The following is a 25,579-nucleotide window of genomic DNA, read 5'->3' on the forward strand; positions in this document are numbered from 1 at the left end:
GGATGGAGCTGATGCTTCATCAGTTTTCTTGTGCTTGATTGCTTTGTTGCTGTGTGCGCGCGTGTGTTTGTCATATGTGTGTGTGTGTGTGTGTGTGTTTTAATATCCTAGCCTACAGCATGCTCCGGACTTGTTTGGCTTCCTGATACAACCTCCTGCTTTGAGCGGCGTCGCTGCAACCGAAATAACCCGAGTGAAAAGGATGTAATTGCATCTCAGCACATTTGCTGACGGACAGAAGCTGCTGAACTGACACAAACAAGTAATGACTCGTATAGTTCTATAAATAGGTTAGCGTATACTGGGCGCGGTCTGTAGGAAGCTGGAGGAAGAACTCGCCTGCGCGGCGCCATCTTGCGTCTTGTGCGGCCTTGGTTTTTCCTACATCAAACGACGTTCCCTTAAGACGCTGCGGGAATCGATAACGCGGAGGCAAAGAGGCAGCGTGCCGCACCTGTCCTGCTTCTAACCTTTGAAACACCTGAAAATATCAATACCGTCATCTTTTAAAACAAAAACCTACTGAGACAGGATCGACTGGGAATTTAAAGGGGGTGGTAATTTATTACAGTGTCAAAGACTGTGTCCAAATACCCTGATCCATAGTTTTACATTATCATAATCACTGATTTAATATCGTGTATAACAACCAAGACCATCAGTATTTGACTGAAGGACACACGAACGAGTGATTGAACCGTTGGCCTGACGCACCCTAGAGTGTGTTAAAGACAGAGTAGAAACAACCCCCAAAAATCTGACCAGGCTGTCTTTGTGTCCAATTCCCCTCGTCCTAAGCATCAGTTGTAGCATTGGTGTGTTGGTTCTCTATGATCAGCTAGTAAATATCTTGTATTAGAAAGAAAGCAAGGGAAACTCTTTATTTCACTCTGCTTTCTTGCTTTCAGCTCTCTTATTTTAATCCCTTTTGTGGGCACAAGTCAGGAGATGGGAATCCTGGGTTTAGGAAAATGAAACACCTGCGAGGTCGAGGTTAACACTGTCGCACGCTGTCACTGGGATCTCGGCGACAGAGGCAGAGACTCGCCACCACATCAGGCAGGTTGTCTCTGGAGGCTTCACAGAGTCAGGGGTCAGAAAACTGCCATTTAAATAATGTATTAATCCACTGCAATAAAATAGTCCCCCAAAATCGCGGTCCCCATCTGTATAAGCAACATTTAAAAGGCTGCTTTGAGTATTTTAGATGCAATATTTGGCTACAATCCAAGCTTCCTAACTGTGAAATAATCTACTAGGGACAATGGGCGGAGCTAAATTAGAAAGGAATTATTCATGAACGATTTGGTGGATTCGCTTCCTACATGTACTCAACACAAGAAAACACTCATTTACTCCTTGAGCCCATTCTGGACATGTAAAAATGGTTATTATGAAACTGTATGAGTCATAAAACACCTTATATGTAGCTAAATGCTGCTGTGACATAACATTTACATCACAGTGAGAACAAAAATAGGTGCATTTATGGTGTCAGAATTAAATAATGGGAATTTAATAACAACCCTGAATAAAGTCTATGGGATTTATGTAACAAAGGCGCCAGGCCTCTCCTTTGATATTTCTTAGCTGTTGGTGTTTTTAATGCCGTGTTTTTGTTCTGGTGGCCTGTCCCGTCCTCACCTTGGCGCCCCCGCCCTCAGAGCTCAGACAGTTTAACTGCTACACGGTTTCCTTAACAGCAGCATCACAGGATGTTGGTGTCAGACCCAAGTGGCACAATTAGCTCAAGGTTTCCATTACATCATTTTCTAGATTACTCCTGTAGGCACTTGTAAACAAAGTGCTTTGCATAAGACAAAAGAAAAAAAAAGACGTCAGAGCAGGGAAGGGGAATGAAAACAGGCCATGTGGACGGGGAAAAGGGAACTGTGTGGAGAGAAATGGACAGGCGGCAGAGAGAACTGCTCTCTAGGGTTCAAAGTGAACCCATAATTAGGGTTTCAACGTCGCCTGCGACCAAAGTGTCTGAGTCATCTCCCCAGATGAATGCGCTGGATCTCCTGTCCCCGTTTTCTGGATGATTAGAGGAGGAAAATGCAAAGATCTCATTTACTCAAAACCATTATTTAAAAATTTGCCCCGATGGCATTCTCAGGAAGGGCTTTGAACTGGGTGTACAACAATCATACTGTGCACGGCTTCCGCCTTTGGTCTGCCGCCAGTCATTTATGGCAACATCTGCAGCCCCATTTCTGAACCCATCTACTCCCAAACTGCATTTAAAAGAGGATAAGGCTGCACATTGTGTGCAGGCTTTCCTAATTTGACATTGACATCACAGAAGCATCCCTAATTTCTCCAAATACAGCGACATTTGATTATAAAACCTGCTTTTGCTGAGTGCACTTGTTTTTGAGTGAATCGTTTGTGGAAAAAACAGCCATTTTTAATGCGTCGCCCGTGGATCGAAACTCCGGAGTTAACTTCGAATACAAAGTTCAAAATGGCCCCGATTTAAATAATGTCTTGCAAATAGGTTGCCTTAAATTCTTCTGAGCCTCACATTAATCAAGCTGGCTCAACCGGCGCATCACAATCACATCATTTAATTCCCCAGGTGATGTTTTGAGTGACTCTGCTCTGATTTTCCCGGCTTTTATTGCTGTACCGAGAATGTCAATGAATCCGACGTATCTTTCAGAGCGACGGGGTGCTGCTGATGTCCGGCACGCCGTCTGTGTCACAGCTCTGACCTTCAGTCAATCAGTCACAACATCAAAAACTCTGCGGGGAAACCTTCAGACCGAAGGAAAATCTTCACGCCACAAGAAACCCAAAGTGGAGAAATCCAAGGTCGTCTCTCATTTGGCGAGTTTTCAGCCAAACTACAGAGGATTTATCAGAACGTCTCTCAGATCTTCCCATAAATAAACTCCTGGAAAATTGTTATTCAGTGACAGATGTCTGTGGTTATCATCCACTCAGCCGCAGCGAGCCTGTGCATTTATGAATGTCATTTAAATTGTTTCCAGACTCTCTTTTTAGTCCCCATGGTCCCCATGTCTCCAGCGAGTTTTAGAGCCCACTAACTAGATGCCAAGAAACGGTGTCTGTGGAGCCATTTCTGGACTTTTAGGCTATCCGGTGTGCTGCATTTTGCAGCAGTCCAATCATAATTCCTGCTGCACATGCTTGTTACAGAAATGCATTAAAGATGCATTAATACAGTTGTTTACATTAAAAGACAGCAGCTACCATTGTCGTGACAGTCGGAATGTTTTGTTTAAAGTTTAGGATGTAAAAAAATGTCTCGTCACCAGCACGTTTACAACAAGTTCTAATTGATAGTGATTGTTAAAAACCCAGAAATGGTTTGCAAATTAATGCCACACAATCCTCTTCAGATCCTCTGAAAACTGGACGTCATGGCGCCACCTACAGATATGGGATGTACAAGCCCACCACACAAACGAAAGCCAATATTAGCAGCTGTTTAATGGGCTAAAATTGTTATAACCAATTACAAAAAATAATAAAATATTGTTATGGATTAAAAATAAAGCACATTCCTACTGAATGGGTATTATCCAGGATGCTTTGAATCCAAAGGATAAATGACACGCTCACTGGCTGCAAGAGAGGGTTAAATCTTCCTTTGAAGCCAGGCTCTATTCCTGCACCGGTTCTAACGACCTGAGCAGGCAACACAAAATAACCCCCAGTTATTTATCAAACACGTCAGGTTTTCGTCTGATCCATTCTTTCCTCTTTAATTAAACTTCCATTAATATTCCCCCATCTAGCCCGGATAGCAGCAATTCGCTAATGTCAAGTTTCCTCTCGGCCAGCATTGTCCACACTGGCGGGAGCTAAACCTTTGTTTTTCCTCTCTGAGACAAAACTGGCTTTCACCTCCCGATTATGAACCAATGGTTGGCAAATTGCAGCCAGCTGCATCCAGAATTTCCATTAGGGCGGCAGGGAACCAGTAATGAATTGGCGATAACCTATTCAGCAGCTGTACTGGCAGGTCCGCTCACTTCTGCCACGCAGCGAAGGTGATTAGCATTTTTTTCTTTCCGGTTTGGACGGTGTGATAAGCAGAAATGTTCGGGCCATTCATTTTCCGAGGAAGACGCTCATCAAGGCTCTTCCCGGTCGCCGACTGCAGCCCAGCGTAAACCTGCATCTTCCTGTCGCTCTTTTATGTAATCTGACCCACTTTCCCCCGTTTGTAGTCGTGTGAGTTCCTGGTGAACCCAGCACACTTCTATCATCTTTTAAACATGGTTGCGCGGCCGCCCATCCAGAGAAAAGCTTCCATTTCCTGCTGCGAAGACAAGTGAAAGTAGCTAAATTGATGACGTGCGCGTTCTGCACACACGGTGGGAATCGGATCCAGATCAGCTGCATGCAAAGGCAGCATGTCAGTGCATGGATTACATCACTTCCTTTGAACATACGGCACAACCGTCTTTGATCTATTCCACAGTATTTCACCTTGAATATCTTGTGTTGCTGTCGCCATGGAGACCCCGGCGTCGCCTGTGTCACGGCCGTGCCGGGGCCCTCGTGGCCCTTAGTCGTGGTGGGTTTTCGACGGGTGCGAGAGCTTAAACTGTCTCGTCTATTTGCCTCCGCAGCTGGTGAGTGAGCAACAAGAAAGCCGCCCACTTCTGAGCCCCTCCATCGACGATTTCCTCTGCGAGACCAAGTGCGATGGGCTCTCTCGCCCGGTGACCTCCAACACAGCCGGTACAGTACAGCCACGTTTCCCAGACTCTCTGACCAGCCAGGAGCACGTTCTACAGGGGCTATTGGAAGCCAGCTGAGCTAAAACGCTGCAAATTGTACCAAACCCAACGATCTGTAGAAAGGTCCGAGAACAGCCATCTTGGTTTCTACATGAATGAGACCTTGATCACTGGACTTCTACCCTTCTGTCCCAGAGACAGACTAAATGCTCGCTGCAGTGAATCATTTATCTATTTATTTATTCATCATTCCAGATTCAGCGCGGCAGCAAACAACAGCTAACTAGAACGAGCAACAGTACGACGAAGGATAATAAATGGATCGGAAGTGTTAATCCGCCGGGGAGCGGCGTCACCTCGCTCTCTTCCATGCGGTTTAATCTTTGTCTGATGTCGAGGTTGATGGCTGCCTGTTTACGTAATTTTTCCGAAAACTCTTTCATGAAAAATAGATTACGCTGGATTTGGGTTTCGGAGACACAAATTCAAGCCGGCTGACCTAAAAACATCACTTACCATCGCTGCTTCTATACAAGCGTTGAAAAATTAAAGTGAGGTGACTCACTGGTCAGAATATCACTCCCTTAGTGGTTGTTGTGCTCAAGCCTCAGGTTTTCTGGGATGACAGAGGTGAATGTATGGATAAAACAGCCCTTTATTCCCCCACATGGCACAATTCTAATATATAAATATTCCTAAATAAAAATCTTTGTCTCCAGCCTTGAAGGTTTGTGGTGACTCAGCTTTATTATTCCCCTCTGTAGACCAAACTATGATGTCATAAAGATAAAATACTGACTCATGTCGATAATGCCCACGGATGCACAGAAACCAAACTCCAACGTGCGAAAACATTTTGACATCACTGCCTTTGCCTTTGCTCCTTATCCGAGGGGGAGTCGCTGATGACCAGAAGGTTTCAGTCTACAGACGCGCTCGGCTGGATGTTCACTTTAGAGCGCCACTGCAGCAAGATAAGACATTTTCTCCCTCGAAGTGCCGATATTATCGAGCAGAATAATTTCAAGGTTTTATAAATAATAAAAACACAAAGGGCAATCAATTGAAGACAATGACTTCAGAACCTGAAGGACTTGTCAGAAAATTGGGCCGGGGAGACGAAAATGGGAGAAGAAACCCAAAAATCGAACGTCCTGCGAGTGTTAATGAAACCTGCCTCTCAGGACAAAGTCTTCTAATCCCTCGACAGACAGCTGCGTCCTCCTGCGCCGCTCCACCAACCTGAGATTAAATTACTTAATTGACCAAACTGGAGCTCCTGGCGGGGCCGCGTCATCCGTACGGGCCCCTGGTATATTTAGAAAAGAGCAGCAAATTTGAAGGCGTCCACCCAGGAGGCGACGGCGCGACAGCTTAAATAGCTCTGACAGCTCAGCTGGTCGTGTCAGAAAACGTGTGCGTCAAAATCCGAACTTCCCGTCACATTACCGAGACCTGCAGATCAGTCCAACCACATGAACTCACTTTTACAAAGGCGAGAAGATCCTAAACGCCTGTTCTGGGTTGCGTTTATTTACAGACTCCACACCTTCCCGGATGGAGTAAAAGATGTTTTACAGATCCGTCCTTGTGTCTGCTCACGTCGCATTAACGCAGCGTCTCTGCATCCCTCCCAGTTCTGTCTTCAACACTGGATCTTCTGGATCTCAGCGAACCCGGCGACAGAAAGAACCGCAAAGACAAGAAGAACCCCCTGTCGCTGGGAAACATCCAGAAGAGCAGCAAGAAGAGCATGGATGAGACTGAGCTGATCCAGGTGGAGGTGGAGCAGACGGGCCGGAGCACCAGAACCCCGGAGAAGACTTCACTGGACACAGGTAGAAGCTGAACGTGCTGCTTGTTACACAGTGCAGGAGGGGCCTGGTTCTGCTCAAGAGTTCTTCCTGTTATAGGGAGCTTTCCCGCCACTGTTTTGGGGGTCGGACTCTGAATATTTACAGTGACAGATGCCGTCAATAAAGTTGAGATGAATAATAATCATACAGTGAACTTTCCCACCAGTCTCGTCAGACTAAATCAAAAGAAGTTCTGGTGTTTCTTCTCCAGCAGCTCGGACTCCCAGCGCTCCCAGTGGCCTTGGCTTTACTCATGAACAAGCAAAAGGAAAAGGAAGCCAAGCTTTTCTAATGAGAGGAAGCCATCTCTGAAGGCTTTCAAAGGAAATAATGAATGACTGCCAGCTCAAAGTTAAAGTTTTCAGTGAAAACTAATTACGCATTTTGAGTCAAACTTCCCTGTGATGAATAATTTATTTCAGGGAGATTGATGATACTGTAGCTTCATTTACAAGCCAGACTGAACGCTCTGTTCTCTAGTTGAGACGCCCACGTTACCAATTGTCTGCATGTTTTGCAGCTCACCGTTTTCCCGGTGAACAAGCGGCAGAAACCTGGTGCTTCTTGTCGGCTAATTTCCCCCCCCCCTTTTCCTAAAAATGCCCGTGGACGCCGGCTCGGTCTCCGGTTTGTCACTCTTGTTTTGTGTTCACTCGGTCGACAGTCACCATTTGTTCGACTCTGGATAAATGGGAGGAGTTAAACATCAACCCCGAGAAGAACGGCAACAGGAAGTGGAAGCTGGAGAGGCGGCGTTCTTCCAAAAACTCCTCCAATGAGTTTCTTTGGTGGGTACTCGCCACGAATTATTTACTCCCCCCTATTAATATCATCAGCCTCGTATTTTTCTAGTTATTTTTCCTTTATTACGTCCCAGCTCTCTTGTGATTTGCCATGATTATTTTTAGGCAAAACTAATCTTCTGCTACTAATATTAGTGATGCACAGACTGGATGCAGACACATGTGTGTGTGTAGAGCTCATTTTCAACCTGAGACTAGACACTAGACTCTCATATTTTCTTAAAATCAGAGACCAGTTATCAGCTGTGTTGAGCTGCTGCGATCGTTTAAGACCAGTTGTCACCTTACATCAGCGCCGCGGTGATAGATTTCTGGCCAATCAACCAATCAGTGTCCAGAACAAGCTGTGGAAACGGCCCGTGCTTTTTCAGTTAATACCTTTGTCCTGCTGACAGTTGACTAAAGGATGCCGTCCTCCTCAACCCAGGGCTTCCAGTATGAACGTCAGAGTTGAGTTGGAAAAAGAAAATCCCCCTCAAAGCTTTTCTCCTTTGGTTCCAGGTCCATTGACGGTAAAAACCAGGTGGAGCCCAATAAGAACGTGGTGGACGTGAACACCAAAGTGGAGCAGGAATCTGCTCTCGCGTCTCAAGTAAGTTCTCAAAAAAAACTACATTTATTCATCCTTCTTCTGAGGAGACAGGAAGTGCATCACATATCAAGTCTGACTGTGTTGAACAGCAGTTAATGCATGAGAACCCAGCGGTAGATTTAGGTTTTACACCTTGTTGTGTCGTCTTGGTCCTAACACCTGCAATTCTTCCATTTCAGCTCAACAGACAGTATATTAGTGGAAGACATGTAAGCCTCCCTCTGCATCCTTTCATGTAGCACTGAAAGACGCCACATTTGCACCAAGAAAAAAAATAAAAATAAAATCACCACGACATCTCATGAAATTTGACTCAAAGGCTGAAAACGGGACAATACTTTGGAGTTTAAAGACACTTCTGAGCCATATTGGCGGCCGTGAGGCCGTCCGCGGTGGTGCTACGAGGTCCAAATGTCAAGTGCTTTCCCTTCGAATCGAACTTTTCTTTTCTTTTGTGTGTGTGCGTGCGTGCGTGCGTGTAGCTCTGCACCGGGGGTCTTGTTTCCAGACTACATTTTTTAATTAATAGTCCATATATTATTTATCAGCTTTACACTGAGTCCATTAGTACTGATCTCACCCAGCCAGCTAAACCTATATTACCTGTCTGCAGTCTGATAAATAATTGATTTGGATTAAAGATAACTGTCTGGGATGGAGGGACGTTGTTGCCCAGTGAGCAAACTGTTTGCATGGGGATTACGCAACAATGGTTTGGGTTTCAAGTCCAGTTGGAAGCGTCAAAGGGGGGAAAAAACAGATAACTCGGGTCGAACGTTGGAGCCTCAGCATGCGAGCATCACAAGTTTTATGTATTATGTGTGATCTCATCATGGAGAAGATATTCTTGATCATTTCTTTAGTTAGTAATCCTTCTAATCCGACTTTGGTGTGATCTTATATCAGCAAATGCAACCAGTGGAACTAAACTACAGCAGTGTTTCAAAGGTTTTGATGTACTGAGGAAAACTGAAGTAATTAAAAAACCTAAACGATACCGGAAACACTATATTTCTAGAGTGCCTCGCCTGTTTGATCTACAGTAATTAATGGGTTAAACATTCATCCATGGTAGTTTAGAAAGCGCGACCCACAGCAGTTGCACTACTTCTGGGTCCAAGATTGTGATTAACCAAATCTAATTAAGAGGTGAAGATGCTAATTTGAAAATTGAGCTTATAAATAAAATCAAACACACGGTCTGTGTTGAATCATCACCTGGTTTAGCACGTCCTAACTCAAAGCAAGGAAGAACACTGCTGTTTCTGTAAGGAAAGCTAAGCCCACGGTGCTTCCAGAACCAGCTAGCACAGTACTCGTTATTAAAGCGCAGCCTGACGCAGGTCTTAGGTTTGAAGTGGGAAACCTCGTCAGCTGCCTCTGACACAAAGTAAAGGATGAAGAGGTTGGGAAGGCTGGTACGAGTGTTTAGGCCAGTTAGGGATGAAGAATAAGAGCAGATGGTGCACAGAAAGAAACAACCGATCAACCAAATTTAGTTTTTTCAGTTTGATGGAAGCTGTTAGCATGAATGGTAGCATTGTCGTGATTCCTGAAGGACCTTGAACTCGCCATACTTATTTTACATTCATTCATCTGGAGCTGTTTTGTCTCATAACGGACAGCCAGGAACCAAGAAGTCGATGCTGCAGCTCCACTTCCTGTCACTGCTGCACAGCATCTATATTTCCACCTGCATGTTGATGCCACCCAATGCAATTAATCTCACTCCTTTCATGTCTTATTCTTGGAGCTTTTGTCCAGACATTTGTAATTACAGGCATGAATCAGATGTACAATTTGTCTCCAATTAACACCCAATTATTTTAAAACACCTCTTTGCAAATTTTCCATCAACTTTGTTATAAATGGTGATGAATTAGAATTTCCATTTCTGTTTGACAGTCATTATTGTCCTGTGTGGTTTCAGACATCTTTGTCCAGAAATCTGGACATTTCTTGGCTTGGCAAACTCTTAAAATGATAGGAACTGGAGAAGCCGCCCCTCAGGAATCTTTTAGAAATACCTGCATCACAGGCTTATATCAGAAATTAATACTTTTCTTCATGATATAGAAAAAAATATGGGACCTGTCCAACACTTCAGGGCAATTAAAATAAATAACCAATATGCAATAAGTGATAAATACTGCGCATGGTCCAAAGATGCTCTAATGTTCCGGCAGGTCCAGCAGGGGGACAGAGAATTGTTCTAAAATAATGAAATATCGTCCTCTGTATCTCAGTTATCCACCAATAGTCAGCTGGGCTGTGGCAGCGTGTGGATGCAGCAGCAGCTAGCAGAGACGCATCAGCGGCCTGTTCAGGTGCACGGCCGGTCATATTTGACGGGTGGACGAGGCGATCGCGGCAGATACGTGCTGGCCTTCCAAAGCATGTTGGGAGATTTTTCAAGGCCGTGTCTGTGAAAGATGGCTGACACCGTACGCACCACCCGCTTGACCCCCCCCCCCCAGCTCTGTGTGTGTGTGTGTGTATGTGTGAGTGAGTCGCCCTTTGCTCGTGCACGCATGTATAACATGTTATAAAATGTGTGCATGTGTATGAGACAGGCTCTAAACAAGGAGCAGCGGTTCGGCAGCGCCCTCTTGTCCAGACATCAGTCCCTGGAGGAGGAGTTTGAGCGAGCCAAGGCTGCTGTTGAGGTGAGCACGGCGTGCACCACGCAACCGTCAAACTAATCACCCAGAACTCCTGCCTTAGCTAATAAATAAAGCCATAACACTAGAAGTAAAGTGCTTGAATTCCTGACCAAAAGAAAAATGCAGCCAAAATAAACATTTTCAACATGAACTTTAACTGGTCATCTGCATCTGATCGTTCGAACCGTTTTAAACGTCCGTGCGAAGTTGAGGCTCAGGTGTTTGACCCAGAAACATTTATGACTCTCTGCCAGCCAACACCAGGGTAAACAGGTCAGTCATTTTACAGACGGCCATATCAAATATCAGAGATAATGAACTTCCTGTAATTGGACTCGGCTTCATTCATCACGGTCCGCATGTTTGTCGGAGACGCGCCGGCGTTACCGATCAGGTCTGCATACATCTTTAGGCTTTTGTTAAATGCTGGCAAACAGGTTTATCTGAGGGATTACTCACTGCAGGGGTCCGTGTGGGGGTCCAACTCAGGAAGTCAGTCCAAATCAACAAAACGGTTCCGGGCAGCCAAAATCAATAGTCGTTATGCAAACACAGTCTGGAGCCCAGAGCTGGAAATCAAACAAGAAAAGCCAAACATTAAAAGAAAAAAAGAAAAGAACAAAGACCAGAAACAACAAAGACCAGAAACGGGGACCAAGGGAAATGTAGATCAAGAGAAGATGAAAACGACCTTGGACACTGAAACGGGAAACTCAGAACCACAAGAAAGCACAAATAAACTAGATCATCCTTGGGTGCTGTTAACGTTCAGAGCAGGAACACAGGACAGTTCTGGCAATTCCACCCGTCCACGCCAGCTTCTGCCAATTAGCGGAAGTAGCCTTGAAGTGTTCTGAACAGAGGGGCTTTAATTTTACCGAGGGCCGAGTGTAAGGGTGTATAAATAATAGAGGAGGGATAGAAAGGCAGTAAGAAAGTGAGAGGGGCCGACTGCCTCGGGGCTCCCTGCCCAAAGTTGGTGATGGTGTCGGATCGTGTGTAAGCCCTCAACATCCAAGCGTCTGAATAACCACAGCTCGTGCACGCGCGCTAGGTAAGACGGCGGCTGATCCGAGCAGCATCGATCGGAAACAGGATCTCCGGGCCTCCATCGAGCCGCCCGGGCGGAGGCTTCCACTCTGGAGCATCCTCGATGGAAATGCAGCTTCAGCTGCCAACGTGAAAGCCCACAATCAGATCATTTCCTCCTAAGTGGCCGTGCACGTGCATGCACTTCCATACTTATAGTCCGAGGAGTTAGAGATGGCTCGGAGGGGAAGAAGAACATTGAATCAGCACCGCTGTTCTGCCTATTCATTTAATTAGCCCAAGCTGCCAAATGTGCCACAATTGGGAGCCAGAGACGGAGGAGACGAGGATTTCAGCTGGCAAATAGAATCCATTAAACAAGATGAGAAGGTGTAGATTTGTTTTTTTACACAAACGCTATTAAAAAAACGATGACGGGGTGTCAGTGAGCCAGACAATGGAGCGAAGAGGCTGATAAAGTTTCCTCGGTGACCATTGGCTCAGTCAGTGTTTCCCCCCCAGTGTGACAGGCGTGAGGGCAGTAAAGGCAATGTTAGGTGACGGCGTGACCCGGTGTTGGATCGGAGCGGCGTGTTCACTTCAATCTCGCGGCGCATCGGTCTGAGGCAACGCCGTCACCGCAACGTTAAACTTGCAGCCTCACGTTCCGAAGGTCAGCGGTTTTAATCCTCGGCCCGGCTGAACAAATGCAAATGGAGGGAAAGGAAATGAGCAAAGTCTTCGCTTCCATGGGTGACACATTTACAGCCAAGTTCAAAGTTTCCATCCTGAGACCAAGGTTGCACGAAACTTCCACTCTGCTGGGAGCAGAGCGGGAACGGGGACAAAAGCTCATCTGAAACTCGAGCTTTTTTCACATTGTGGTTGGAAATGAACCCGTCCTGTGTAACAGGTTGAAAATGGACCAGCACAAAACAGCAAATGGGAAGTTTGTCAAGACTTTTCCTGAAGTCGGCCTGAACGGCAGGAAGGTTTGTGGCCGACACAAGGAGCAAAGCGCACTCACGTCGTCAGAAGTTCTTCTCAAGGCCGTAATGTCAGGAGCGGACGCTTCGCCACAGGCAGGGACAGAAGGCTGCTAAGTTGACATGGGCTGAGACAGTAGAGGACACCCAAGGCCGGCTGAGTCAAACGCTGGTAAATCCAGCCGAGAAAGTGCACAGCGCTGCTGCTCAGCCTGAGCCAGGGCCGCTTTTATGCTGAGGCGATTGCAGATGAGGAGCAGGTGGGAGCGCCAGGTGGAGGTGCAACTGGGAGGGGAGCGGAATATTCCAGTGCAGCACGAGGCCAGTAGGGCTGACAGGGACAGTTGTCCATTCAGAGTTTGTCCTTTTGGACACGTTTCCCTTTACACCACGACAACAACCTGCTGCCAATTTCCTGTTTTTCTTTAAAGCAGCACATGGGAATGCATAAAACGCTGTAGTTCCAGTGCCGAGCCACTAGTTGGCGGTATATTTGCACGCCTGTGCATGTCCCTACCATTCCTGTGCTGTTTTGACAGGGCTCCACTTAGGGAACCCCTTTAGTTACATTTTCAGGGACTCAAAAGGCAGTTTTCACCTGAAAACACTATTTTCTGACATCAGACCACGTCGAACCTGAGCGGCCCTGCTCAGAGGATGACGAGAGCCCCGAGGTTACGGATAAATAATGAGATTTTAGTGGTGGAAGCGCTCCGGTACAGTGGGCGAGTGGGCATTATTCATGCTCAGGGAGTCATGTCAAACTCAACAGGACTCTAAATTATATCCGAACACCCAGTTTATGCATCCCATTTAGATGTTTCAGGACTTAATCCATTTTTTTCCCCAATTAGTGACAGTTTATTCCATTCCTGTGTTTTAGCTTAGAATGTATTTACCACCCCTGTTGTTATCGCTACGTATAAGAAAATAACTGCAACTGAATCCCAGAATTGAAATTAGAATAGATAATGTTGAAATGTGTGGGCAAAAGAAAAACAACCTCAGGTGTTCATGAATAATTATCAATCCATTTGAGCGGTGGCGCATTCGGGATCCGTCCATTCCACGTAGCACTTCATCAGAAAGGAGCGTTGCGGCGAGGAATCCACTCCAGGGATATAATTTACCTTGCTGTTATCTTTGTCTTGTTCGGCATAATTAAACTGTCAACATTAGCGTGTAGAAACATCCTGTCAGGATTTCTGCTGCTCCGTATCTTTATTTCAATCCTAAAAGCAATTCCCGTCCTGCGAATCCAGCTTTGGGAGACTTAAACAAAAAACAGGATGTATACATGAAGCTGTTTTTACAGTGTAAAATGAGTGTAGATCGGGGAAATCTGAGCAACCCATCAGGACCCTTAAAGACTCTTTATCCAAGTCCCGGCTCTTTCCCGGCCCACTGCACACATCTCCTCCCAGCAGGAACTCTGATAATGCACTTTTCCTCCGAGTCAACTGTACAAACTCACCTTCAGGCGACGTGACTTGTCAGCGAGCTACAATTACCTGCCATCCCTCAGCACCAGGGTCCACATCACGGCTGTCGCGTCACTCACAAGCCTCTGTGGAGATGAAAAGATTCGTGACCCTCGCACATTCACACAGCGGGTCACTCTGACTTGGCTGACCTCTTCAGAGGCTCCGCAAACACACCCGCAGCTCTCACTGTGGAGTTTACAGACATGAATAAATGGAATGCTAAATAATGTTGCTTTAAAATGAGTGAAATTGCAGGAGCCGCCTGCCCATCACTGACTTTCTCCTCTCGTCCTCTCCATCAGTCAGACACAGAGTTCTGGGATAAGATGCAGGCGGAGTGGGAAGAGCTGGCACGGAGGAACTGGCTGACGGAGAACGAGCAGGCGCAGATTCCCACCACTGTCTCTCCACACGAGAAGGTCACTATCATCAGAGATGACACCGCTGAGACAGGCAGTCTTTGGAGAGTAAACAATGTCGGCTACGGCTCGAATTATACGGTGAAATGAGCTAACTCATGAGCTAAGTCTTTACAGTAAAGTCTGGTTGCTAATGCTAGTGCTGTCGTAGTAGTAGTTTCACTTAAGACATGAAAAAAGTTCAAACATAAAATCACATTGGAAGGTTTAATAAGTTTATTTGACATTGAATGACAGGTTAAGTTGATTCAGATTAATAACTGAATGTGTCTTTCAATCTCAAAATATGCACAAAACAGCTTCCTAATTAGCTTTTAGCTGTAGCTAGTTGTAGCTCAGCTAATTAACGATCTTTATTTCTGCTGCTGAAGGTGCAAATTTTACAATCATTGTTATTGTGATAACAAGTAAAATATTTAGGCTGGAATATTTTTTTGTTTTAGCTATGTGCTATTGCATGACATACTAGGCTAATAGCAGCAGCTAATACTGCTACACATGCTCTCCATTCGATTCCCATCTTAGTTCCAGTATCAGAACATCATCATGTGTGCAGCTTTACAAATAACATTCTTGTCCCATCTTTTGTTGTTATGGTGGAGAAGAGAAGAAATTGTTCAGTATTGTAAAACTTCTTTTCTCTAAAAAAAAAATCTGCTCTCAGAAAAAGAAGCGTCCCATCCTACCACCTTCATCATATGTGATATAAGAGGAAGCTCTGGGGTTCAGAGGCCGTGGGCTGATTTTAAAATCTGACCTTCTTATGGAAGGAAATCATCTAGGATCAGACTTCAGGGCTTCCTGATTGATCCCAGTTCAGGTCCCAGTGCTGCTGCTGAAAGTGATTTCAAAGTCATGATAGAGCGGCCAACAAAACACCGGGGTAATCACACTTTAAAAATGCAAACTTTAACATTTAAGGAGAAACGACGAACCCCGAGGAGCTCGGCTCCTGCTCGGAACCATCCAGGAAAGATCAATTCCAGGTGTCGGAGCTTTGCTCAAATACGCACCTGCACAGGACGCCGGCTGATTTGCATTTCAATGCGGAGGAGAGACTGATGTTGCCTCTGCCCCCATTTTATTGTTCTCTCCCTCTTTTTTCCACCGGCAGGGTTACTACTTCCACACAGATAATCCCTACAAGGATTTACCCAACGCGTTTGAAGAGGGACTGAAGAAGTCTCGAGAGGGAGACCTGCCAAACGCCGTGCTGCTGCTGGAGGCCGCTGTCCTGCAGGACCCTCATGATTCAGAGGTGAATTCATGGAGACCGTCCCTGCCCACACACACACACACACACACACACACACACACACACACACACACACTGGCTAGTTTGTTGGTATCCAGGTTTTACTGCAAGTGTCGGCAGCTCCACATGCTTACCTTCAGGTACGTATGATAGACTTGTTATTTTCAAAGAAAAGGTGAAAAATTAAAATAACATAACGCCGAGGGATGTAAAACACAAGGGTCCAGGATAAAAACAGGAGCAGGGACACTCTTTTATGGTCACTGGACACGTTGCATGCAACAGCACTGCAGGATCTTTGATATTTGTGGACCTCTCGGGCTTTTAGCTGATTGCTCACATAAGCCCCCATCACACCTGTGCTGTTAATCCTGAAGGAATTTTATGCTTCAGCACTAATTTCAATATTTTTGGCCTGGATTAAGCGCTGGTCGCATCCGGATGTGTGCAAATACAGCTGGAGATCCTCCAGAGCATCACGGAGGGCAAAGAGTGGGTGTATTCATGGAGGTGTGGAGATGATCTGTAGACAATGGTGAGTTTCTGGCTCTACACGCCGACTCCACAACAAAAATGAAAAGATTCAGGAGACTTGAAGTTCAATATCACCATATGCCAGTTTAATTAAAGGCAAATCTGTCTCCACTGTCTCCAGTTTGTTTTGACAGAAGTGAAACAGAATTAATCTCTCGCTCAGATCTGCTGATCAAGTGTCCAGCACCATCGGGCTGAGCTCGTTAGTTCCCAGCCAGGAGTTGTTTACTGTGGCCAAAATTTGCTCTTAATGGGAGTCACCGTTTGCTCTGTCAAGTGAATAATAGCCCGTTCTGCACGAGTTTCCTCCTATCCTTGTATTTCTGTACAAAAAGGAGTGACCTCTTTGCGGGCTGAAGGAGCAAAGCCTCGGCGCCAGAATCCCAAAGAAATGTGCCAGTAATTCCTCGGAGAGGATTATCCTGTGGTGTATGGAACTAATATCATTCCAAATTTCCCCGAGGGTGCTTAGTGGCTTATTGCTCTACTCTGAAGACCTCCGAGTTGCAGCGAATAGTGGAAGAAAACAGCCTCCGCCAAGATAATCTTGAAAATAAGTTATTAAATGAGGCGGCTCAGACACAAAGTACAGTAGCGTAATCTCCTAATCTAGTGACCAGGGCGGCCGTGTCATTGTCTGCCCGTTTCTACTGCTCAGCGAGGGTAAAACAGTCACATATCTGCTGGAAATGGAATCTTCAGAGTCTGCGTGGGCTGTTTTCAGAAGGAAATCACTCGGATGTGCTTAAATTGTGTTTTTGATAGGAGTGAGCCTCTGTCATCGCTCAAACGTTGCGATAAAAGCCGACGCTTGATACAGCGGTTCTGTTTTAGACGCTGCTTGAACTCCGCCCTGCGTTCAGCTGCACAAGCTGCCAGGAGAGGGAGACAGAAGCTCTGCAGGTTCAGCGTCCTCGCCCAAAACAACCATCTCTTTCCAATAAATTAACGTGCAGATTAATTACTCTACGCCCTCGGGGACCGTTGAAATGCACTTTTAATCAAGCGGGTTTGCCTCTGCTCTGTTTTTGTGCTCGGCAGCGACTCCTGTAGTAAATAACACGTCGCCACTTGAAATATCTGCAGATTTGTCCAAAGAGATGAGGTCAAATGTCTGAGCTGCTTTGAGTGCAAAATGTCTTCCTCCTGCTCAGGTGCTTTAATAAGACGACCTGAGAGTAACGAAGGATAATCCTCCAACGCTTTGTTTAATCATAATTGCAAATTTGACCCCACAATCCTCTGGAGCCAAGGTTGCTCAAGCAGCAAACACTCACATCACCGGCTCAGTGTTGGGACTCTGCTGCACCGACAGCGACGATGGCAGTGATGATGAGGATGATGAGGAAGAGGAGGAGGAGCAGGAGGAGCAGGAGCAGGAGGAGGTGGCGGATGGTCTCCCAACCCCAGAGGACGTCAGCTATGGCGTCCTGGTTCATCTCCCGTCCTTCCCTCTCACCTGTACTCTGCTTCCCTGCAGGCTTGGCAAGTGTTGGGAACCACGCAGGCTGAAAATGAAAACGAGCAGGCTGCCATCGTGTCCCTCCAGAGGTAAGAGCATCCATCTCCGCCCAGAATCTCATTTAAAATTAAAAATCACTCTTGGGCTTGACAGCACTGGCGGCTGTTATGTTTGGACGGCGCCATATGTCTGCGCATAAACGGACAAACGCCGAAACGGGGAGCTCGGCAGGAAACAAGAAGAGGCCCTAAATTTATTTTGCCAGAAGCAGCAATAAAGCAAACATGAAGGCCGCTGCTGTCGCGTCTTCAGGACCGAGCAGGTCTTGTGTTCATCCTTTCAGCGCTCGAGTGTTGATTGCTCAGCGGCTGAGTGAGCCATTTCCTCAATGGGAGATGGCCCACTTTCATTAATGACAGCGCACAAGCTGCAAATGACACCTTGCGAGCGTGTGAACGCCAGCACGTCGGACCGAAGCCTTAGGGATTCAGCCTGCAGAGGGAAGAAAGCGGCAAATTTGACCCTTCGCCTGGATTCACGTGTCTTTTAATCCGTCTGAATACCGGGTGTCCGCCTCAGTTTATGACGTAACTCCTCCATCTGTGAGGGGAAACGTTTGTGCGTGAAGGCAAACAAGGCATTAGACCACCTAAGATCTCATTTAGGTTTCTTTATCAAGTAATAAGCAAAAGGGATTAGATCACCACTACAAAATGAGGCTCCAACCAACGCGTGAGGGTTTTGCCTCCAAAGAAACAGGAGACAACATTAAGTTGTCCTGTAACGGCTGGGGCGCGACCAGAAGAGCTGAAACGCCTCTTGAACTCTGCCTTCGACTGAGATTATTTGGGTTTAAGGAATTTGGCATGTCGACCGTGGCAAATCTCAGCTGCAAAATTATCTTGATGAAAGCTTAATCTCGTTTTGGCCTCTGCTTTAGTCCCTCGGCTAATCAGGCCTGTTTCATCCAGCCCTGCAACGGAGGGGGCCAAAGGTCAGCGGGGCTCATACAGACAGTGGCCCCCTGTCACATAAGCCGTGATATAACAGCAGCATCCTGGAAAAAAATGTGTCAAAAATAACCACGAGGGAACCCTGCTGGTCATAGCGCCACAATAATATGAGGAGCAGGAGGAGGTTGCGACTCTACCACCCGACCCTCAAATAATTAGAATCCACCTTATGTTCCCTGCCTTTGGCCTGTCCTGATCAATGCCTGTCAGCGCTGAATTTCCCTTTCAAGTGCGCTCCTCACGCCCTCTTCCCCCCCCCAACCGTCCCCATCCAGGTGCTTGGAGCTCCACCCGAACAACCTCGCGGCCCTGATGGCTCTGGCAGTGAGCCTGACCAACATCGGCATGAGGAGCGACGCCTGCGAGGCGCTGCTCCGCTGGCTGCGCCACAACCCCAAGTACAAGCAGCTGCTGAAGGGGAAGAGCCACCTGACGGCGTCGCCCAGCTCCCAACGCAGGATGTCTCACGCTCCCAACCTCGGCAGGAATGAAAGGTGGGGGGTTCGGAGCCCGGTTCGGAGGTTGAAACACCGCTGAGCTGTTCTGGTCTCGTTAACTGAATGAAAAGTTAATGGGGTTTTTTTTCCTCACGCTCACAGTCTGGTTCTAAAATAAGCTTCATCATTTTGAAAAGGTGCAGTTCTGCAGCTCTTTGTAGTGGGTGTCAAAAGAACCAACCCAATTACTGTGGTCTCCCCATACAAGTCATCCAATGTCTCTTTTTTTCTTTCTTTCTTTCTCCGCCTTGTTTTGACAGGAGCCGAAACTAACATTTAAAGTAAAGGACAATCACTGACTTTGCCCTAAAGTCAGGAGCAGCAGACCGCCAAGGCAGAAGCCGCCCTCTGGCTGTCGCTGCTTTCATTTTTCACTTTAATAATCGCCTCTCGGGCTGCGGCTTTATGACTTTTTATAGGTTAACGACAGCAAAAAGCAGCCGCATCTCAACACGAATCTGTAGCAAATGTGTGCAGATGATGAGGCTGCATTCCCGCCCTTCATGCTCCTGCAGGTGTATCCTCACAGTGACGAAATAGGTCACAATGCCTGCATGAAAAACAAGCTGGCCTTGTTTTTGATGTTCAATAACCAGGCAACAGGGGGGAAATATTGTGAAGAAGAAGTTTAAATTTTAAACAGGAAGTGCGCTGTGGTGAGCTCGTATAATAAAGCGCTGATATCTCTCAAGGCCTCAGCGGAGGAGCAGGTTTGTTGGAGCGTGAATCGATACGAAAATTGAGCGGAGAACAGGAGCGCGACCCGAAAACAAACAGAAATGGGGGATATTGACTCCATCGACAGTTGACTCGGAGCAACTAAAGCGGACCGACTTAGGTTATATTAGATTATTATATGTTTGGGAATCCCAGTAAATGTAGGTGTGCTGATTAACTGTGGACCTCATTAAACCTGAGTCTAGTTAGACTTCCTGTTACACCTCCTTTACCTTCTGCTTTCTTACTTCCTCCAACATCTCTTAATGGTCTTTTTTTTCCCACATTCTGAATCAAATCTGACACGCAGCGAAGTTCACGTCTCTGCTCTGTGATCTTAAAAGCGCTTACGCAGCAGTCCTGAGTCACTAATCCATATCCACGCTCACGCCTGCTCACATGTGTGTCCGTAGTTCCCTGCAGTCCGAAGTCAAGGAGCTCTTCCTGGAAGCAGTTCAGAACAACTCAGACAGCATCGACCCAGATCTGCAAACCGGCCTCGGGGTCCTTTACAATCTCAGCGGAGAGTTCAACAAAGCCGTGGAGGCCTTCAGCACGGCGCTGTCAGCGCGGCCAGACGTACGAACCACACACGTGCACGTGTACACAAACACATTGGACAGTAGGCTGAGAAGCCCAAATTTCCTTCTCAGTTATTGGTGCGTTTAAATGATGTTTCACATCATCATATATACTTTCAATGATCTCCAGCACAATAAATAAACCCACAGACTTTTGTCTCTGTATCGGCCTCACGCTGATCAGCCACTGTCCTCTGGCAGGGAGGATAGTCACCGCTAAATCCAGCCGAGCATATTAGACTTGGTAATGTCGGCTCCCCTGCTGAAACAAACTGCTCTGAACACAAAGGGAGATAATTATCCCCCTCTGCAAGGCTTCATCACAGATGAAGGACCCCTGTACTGGAGCGGACCCTGACCCGTGCGCGTCCACCCGGGGGTGGGATACAGCAGCAAGGGCATCCTCTATGATGTAACTCTTCATAAATTACCCCCGTGTTAGCCGACTTTGGTACAGGACATAGGACAGGAGGTCAGCGGGTAGCGCTTGTCTGCCATTTGTGAGGAGAGAGAACTGTAGCAGACACAAAGATGAGAGTGTCCACTCAAGTATAAAGACTTTTCTAGCATCACTGCACGCCACCGTTAACTGGCCCAACCTTCCTCCAGGACTACCTTTTGTGGAATCGTCTGGGGGCAACCCTTGCTAACGGGGACCGCAGCGAGGAGGCGGTGGAGGCGTACACGCGAGCGCTGGAACTCCAGCCCGGGTTCATCAGGTCCCGCTACAACCTGGGCATCAGCTGTATCAACCTGGGAGCACACAGGTCAGTAAGACGTGGCTGATGAACCAAGATGAGGTCAGAAAAGGCCTTATTTTGAGCAGGAAAGAAAAAGATATTTTCGTGATTCCTATCCTGAAGACGTTGAGTAATAAATCCAAATAGTTAATTATTGGCGTTCATTTCAAAGGAAAGAGTTCTGCTGTCAGACTTCCTCTTTTAAAAGCTGATTCCTGTCATTGTTGCTTCTGCAGAGAGGCGGCCAGTAACTTCCTGACTGCTTTAAGCCTTCAGAGAAAGAGCCGGAGTCGCCAGCAGTGCCAGCAGGTGATGTCCGGAAACATCTGGGCGGCTCTGAGAATAGCTTTATCCATGCTAGATCAGCCAGAACTCTTCCAGGCCGCCAACATCGGCGATTTGGATCTGCTCATGCGGGCCTTCAACCTAGACATTTGAGAAATGAGCGTTAGCGACTGTAGCATCTTCCCTTTTCACTCACTCTGCGATTTATAGCCAGAAGCCCAAAGTGCACGAAGCAGAGTGGTGCAGAGACTACGGTGCATGTTTCCGTGGACGTCGGGGCGAACCGGCGTCGCCATGTGTCAACCCCCGAAGCAGTTCTGAGGACAGGTAGTGGAGGTGACTGCTTTGTGATGGATTTGCACTGCAAATTGTGATTTCCCTGAAGAACACGAGGACGGGCAAAGATTGTACGACTAATGCCTTAGAGAACACATCAATTAAAAGCTGACTCATCACGCGGAACGGAGCTGAGCCAGGAGAGACGGACAGACGGACGGCCCGGGCATCCTCACGCGCTGAGAAAAGAGGTTTTTCTAATTCAATTACTTTCCGACCGCCGCGCTCTCTCAGAGGCTGGATTTAGCCAGTCCCTGATAAGGGCCGAGTCACGTGACCCGGGAACTCCAAATTCGGTGCCTGGCTTGTTTTCACCCGTCAACAGAGACCAACGACACTGCATGAATAAACGTTTTCCTAAATGGATTCTTATGTAGATAATTGACTTGAGAAGTTCTCCCTTTGCACTTCAGACAAACATGTAACTTCCTCGAGTGGAATGTGCAAGCCAGGTTGTCAAGCCTTACTCAGCTGCATGCGAATAACCTTTATTTATACTATTTTTATGGCCCCACACACAAAACTCAACACTAAGCCATTTTTCAGACTGGTTTTCAGTTCTTTACATAACAGCTGTCGTCTGAACTTGAAAGCTTTCTGAGTCATTAATTTCTGTTTGGTTGGGTTTATTTATTCGTTCCGTTGGCTTGGCGCCGAGCTTCTCCTTGTTTCCTTTATGCTGACGAGTTGCAGAAACACATACAAGCTGGGCGATGTTGCCCTGAATAATAATGTCTAAAAATTGAGGAATTTAAAAATGAAAACATTTGTTGTTGACAGGAAGTTTCTCGTTCATCAGGGTTCGCCTCGTAATTTCATTTTTCTGAAGTCGACCCGTAGAAGAACGTAGCCGGGAGACCCAGCCGGAGAGAGCTGGGAATGTCCGCTAATGGATCCATTTGTATCCTGATTGCACCTCAACACGCAGTAAAACTGTAGATTTAATTAGCCTCAGCAGTCGAACGTGATTTAAATATTGATGTAAGATTCATAAAGTGTGTCTCTGTGAGAGGACATTTACTTAACCATCTGCTCACATCACATTAGGGCCGTCGCCAGAGCGGCGCCCTGTTCTCCCGCCACTCTGTTGTTTTTAAGAAGGCGACAGAGCGAATGGCTGATAATTCTGCTGCAGAGGGGATGTTGCGCTGTGAAACTGCTGTTTTTACTGTCAGACGCTATGCAAACGTGGCGTTTAGAGGCCATTCATCTTCAGAGGCTGCTGTTGTCATCATCAGCTCTACCTTCAACATAGCACCGCCAAACATGGATGATGATAAATCAGGAGTTCATGCTCTCATTTTTAAAAATTCTCTTTTTTTGGCACCAAATCTCCATGTCCATCTCTAAATCTCCATCTCTGGTGATGTTTAATAGATCAGGAAGAAATGGGAGCCAAGGGAGGCCTGGGACATATGTGCATGTCACTGACCGTCTACAGCAGTGAACCGCACATGTCTAAGATTTTATTATTGTCAAATTAAAAAGAAACCGATTCTGATTTCCTCTCTAATAAATGTTGGCCCAACTAACGGTCAGGCTGCTCTTTCGATTTTGTGGTCTGGTACTTTGGATTCGACTGAAATGTTTCTGCAACTGTTAGCTCCATTTAAACAGTCACGTTTCTCTGCACATGTGACACAGGTGTTATTTCCAAATGTTTACTTAGTTGATGCGCTCGAGCCAAAATCCTTGCACCGAGTCCGAAATACGTTTTGCTCCAAACTTTTCTGTTTTCAAATGCAGGGGGATAGATTCTAGCTGCATTTTGGAACCTCCGCCTAGTGGCTAATGAAGGAACTGCATCGGCCTTCATCACCCGTTTACTCCAATCATGGTAGAGCTCTACAATCACCTCAGAGGTCCCCTGATTTAATTTGGGCTAAACTGGCATTAAATTGATGCTGATTAGTCATGTTTGGGACTGCGCTGAGGGTGGACGGCTGCATCCGTTTCAGAAAATGTTTGATTCTATGATCGCGCACCTGAAAACAGCCTGCTCACATGAACCACAATCAGTTTTCATCAGTCTGTCATAAGAGACAAATGATGAGAGATGCGCCATTCATCAGCCACACATCCCTTGCTCCTCAAGTATGAAAGATTCCTCCTGAATATTTTAACTTTGCCTTCAAAATTCCGAGATCTAATTGTTCCTATAGATTTGAAGGCTTTTGTATTAATGGTGGTGAAGTTATAAGCACATCACGCTGCAGTTAATTAAGACACGACGGCCTGCGAGTTTTCTTTGTTGACACTTTACCTCCTCAGGTGAACGTCCCTGCAGCCTGAGCATGTTCCAGAAAACGCATCCATGTTGAACGCATGTCAAATCCTCTACTTTTCATTATGAATGCTGTTTTTTTTTCTTCTCTGTTCTCTGGCCTGCATGAAGCACACGGGAGTGCCCCCCCCCCCCCCCCCCCCCCCCCCCAACTAAATGTAAGAAAAATAAAGTGTTATGAAACTCCCTTGCAATATTTCTGCGATGCACTTTTAGATTCCATAACCTTGAAAAAGATGTATATATTCAGCATATATTCCACACAAGAGGCTTCTTGTTGCATAGAACTACCTTAGCGAGGGCTCGGAATTTGAGCGGCTTAGATTCTTTAGCTTGAATGCTGCCACACTGCTGCACCTGGATAGTTCAAGTATCTCCTGGATATTTTTCAGAATTTTGACAAGTTTTAGATGTACTGGAGACTTTGATGTACCCCAACTTATGATGGTGTTAAGTTTAATGTCTTCATATTTGACATTTTTATGTGCATATCCTAGTAAGCAGATGTGCTTTTAGAGTTCTGAAGGGTCCAGTATGAGCTGTAATTCTGATTTAGGTCCCTTGTGATATTGTTTTACTGCACTGCTGTCTGTATATGTGTGTGTGTGTGTGTGTGTGTGTGGGTGTGTGGGTGTGTTCTTGTACAGTTTACATAGTGAGGACCAGAGTACCATTTTCGTTCTGCAAGAAGAGGACATTTGTTTGAGGTGAAGACAATTTGGCTGGTCTTCACAACTTGAAATGTGTCTCAGGTTTAAGACTTTGTTTAAAGACTTTTTAAAGGTTAAGTGTAAAATTGGTTTCAATGTTAGGTTGGATTTAGGGATTTATTTATCATCATTAGGGTTAAAGTAAGGGACTAGGAATGCATTATCACAAGTCCTCACAAATGCAGAATTATGAGCAAGTGTGTGTAATTAATTACACATTGCATTTGTATCATGCTAATGGCCATTTAAAGAAGTTTCTGCTCATAGTGCAGGAAATAATAAAACTCAAACTTCATTGGCCATTTCTGAGATTTCCATCATCTGTTGGGGTTCATTAAAGTTTTCAGCAGCTTTTGACATTTTTTCTTTCACCACTCCATGAATTCCACTTGTAGAAACTATTTGTTGTTTATTTGCTGATGCATCAGAGATGTTTTGAATATTTTAATGGACTGAGCTTCTTTCTATTCAGTAATTAGGTGGCAACACCGAGAATGCATAATGCTGTATAATCACAAGAATTAGCACCTTTACAACAACGTACAATATGAAACTCATGTTTTAAAATAAAACTGTTGTTATATATTCCATGATCATGCTTCTTTATTTTTCCGG

General features: G+C 46.0%; 1 protein-coding gene across 5 annotated transcripts in view; it reads left to right on the forward strand.

Annotated features, from left to right (window-relative positions):
- pex5la (peroxisomal biogenesis factor 5-like a) overlaps positions 1–25,554 on the forward strand; it is a 48,601-nt gene extending 23,047 nt beyond the window's left edge. For 3 of the 5 annotated variants that reach the window (XM_057037244.1, XM_057037240.1, XM_057037243.1), the window contains 13 exons: positions 4,608–4,719; positions 6,356–6,556; positions 7,239–7,362; positions 7,879–7,969; positions 8,149–8,178; positions 10,543–10,635; positions 14,434–14,631; positions 15,665–15,808; positions 17,820–17,890; positions 19,090–19,308; positions 20,442–20,607; positions 21,219–21,376; positions 21,586–25,554. In XM_057037244.1, coding sequence (XP_056893224.1) covers positions 6,472–6,556; positions 7,239–7,362; positions 7,879–7,969; positions 8,149–8,178; positions 10,543–10,635; positions 14,434–14,631; positions 15,665–15,808; positions 17,820–17,890; positions 19,090–19,308; positions 20,442–20,607; positions 21,219–21,376; positions 21,586–21,787 — 1,581 coding nt within the window. In that variant the 5' untranslated portion in view covers positions 4,608–4,719; positions 6,356–6,471 and the 3' untranslated portion in view covers positions 21,788–25,554. The remainder of the gene's footprint in view (positions 1–4,607; positions 4,720–6,355; positions 6,557–7,238; positions 7,363–7,878; positions 7,970–8,148; positions 8,179–10,542; positions 10,636–14,433; positions 14,632–15,664; positions 15,809–17,819; positions 17,891–19,089; positions 19,309–20,441; positions 20,608–21,218; positions 21,377–21,585) is intronic. The other 2 variants (XM_057037242.1, XM_057037241.1) reach the window with 2 other exon arrangements.
- Positions 25,555–25,579: the final 25 nt, after the last annotated feature.

Source organism: Takifugu flavidus, chromosome 7 (genome assembly GCF_003711565.1).
Source record: "Takifugu flavidus isolate HTHZ2018 chromosome 7, ASM371156v2, whole genome shotgun sequence".
NCBI classification, from domain to species: Eukaryota; Metazoa; Chordata; class Actinopteri; order Tetraodontiformes; family Tetraodontidae; genus Takifugu; species Takifugu flavidus.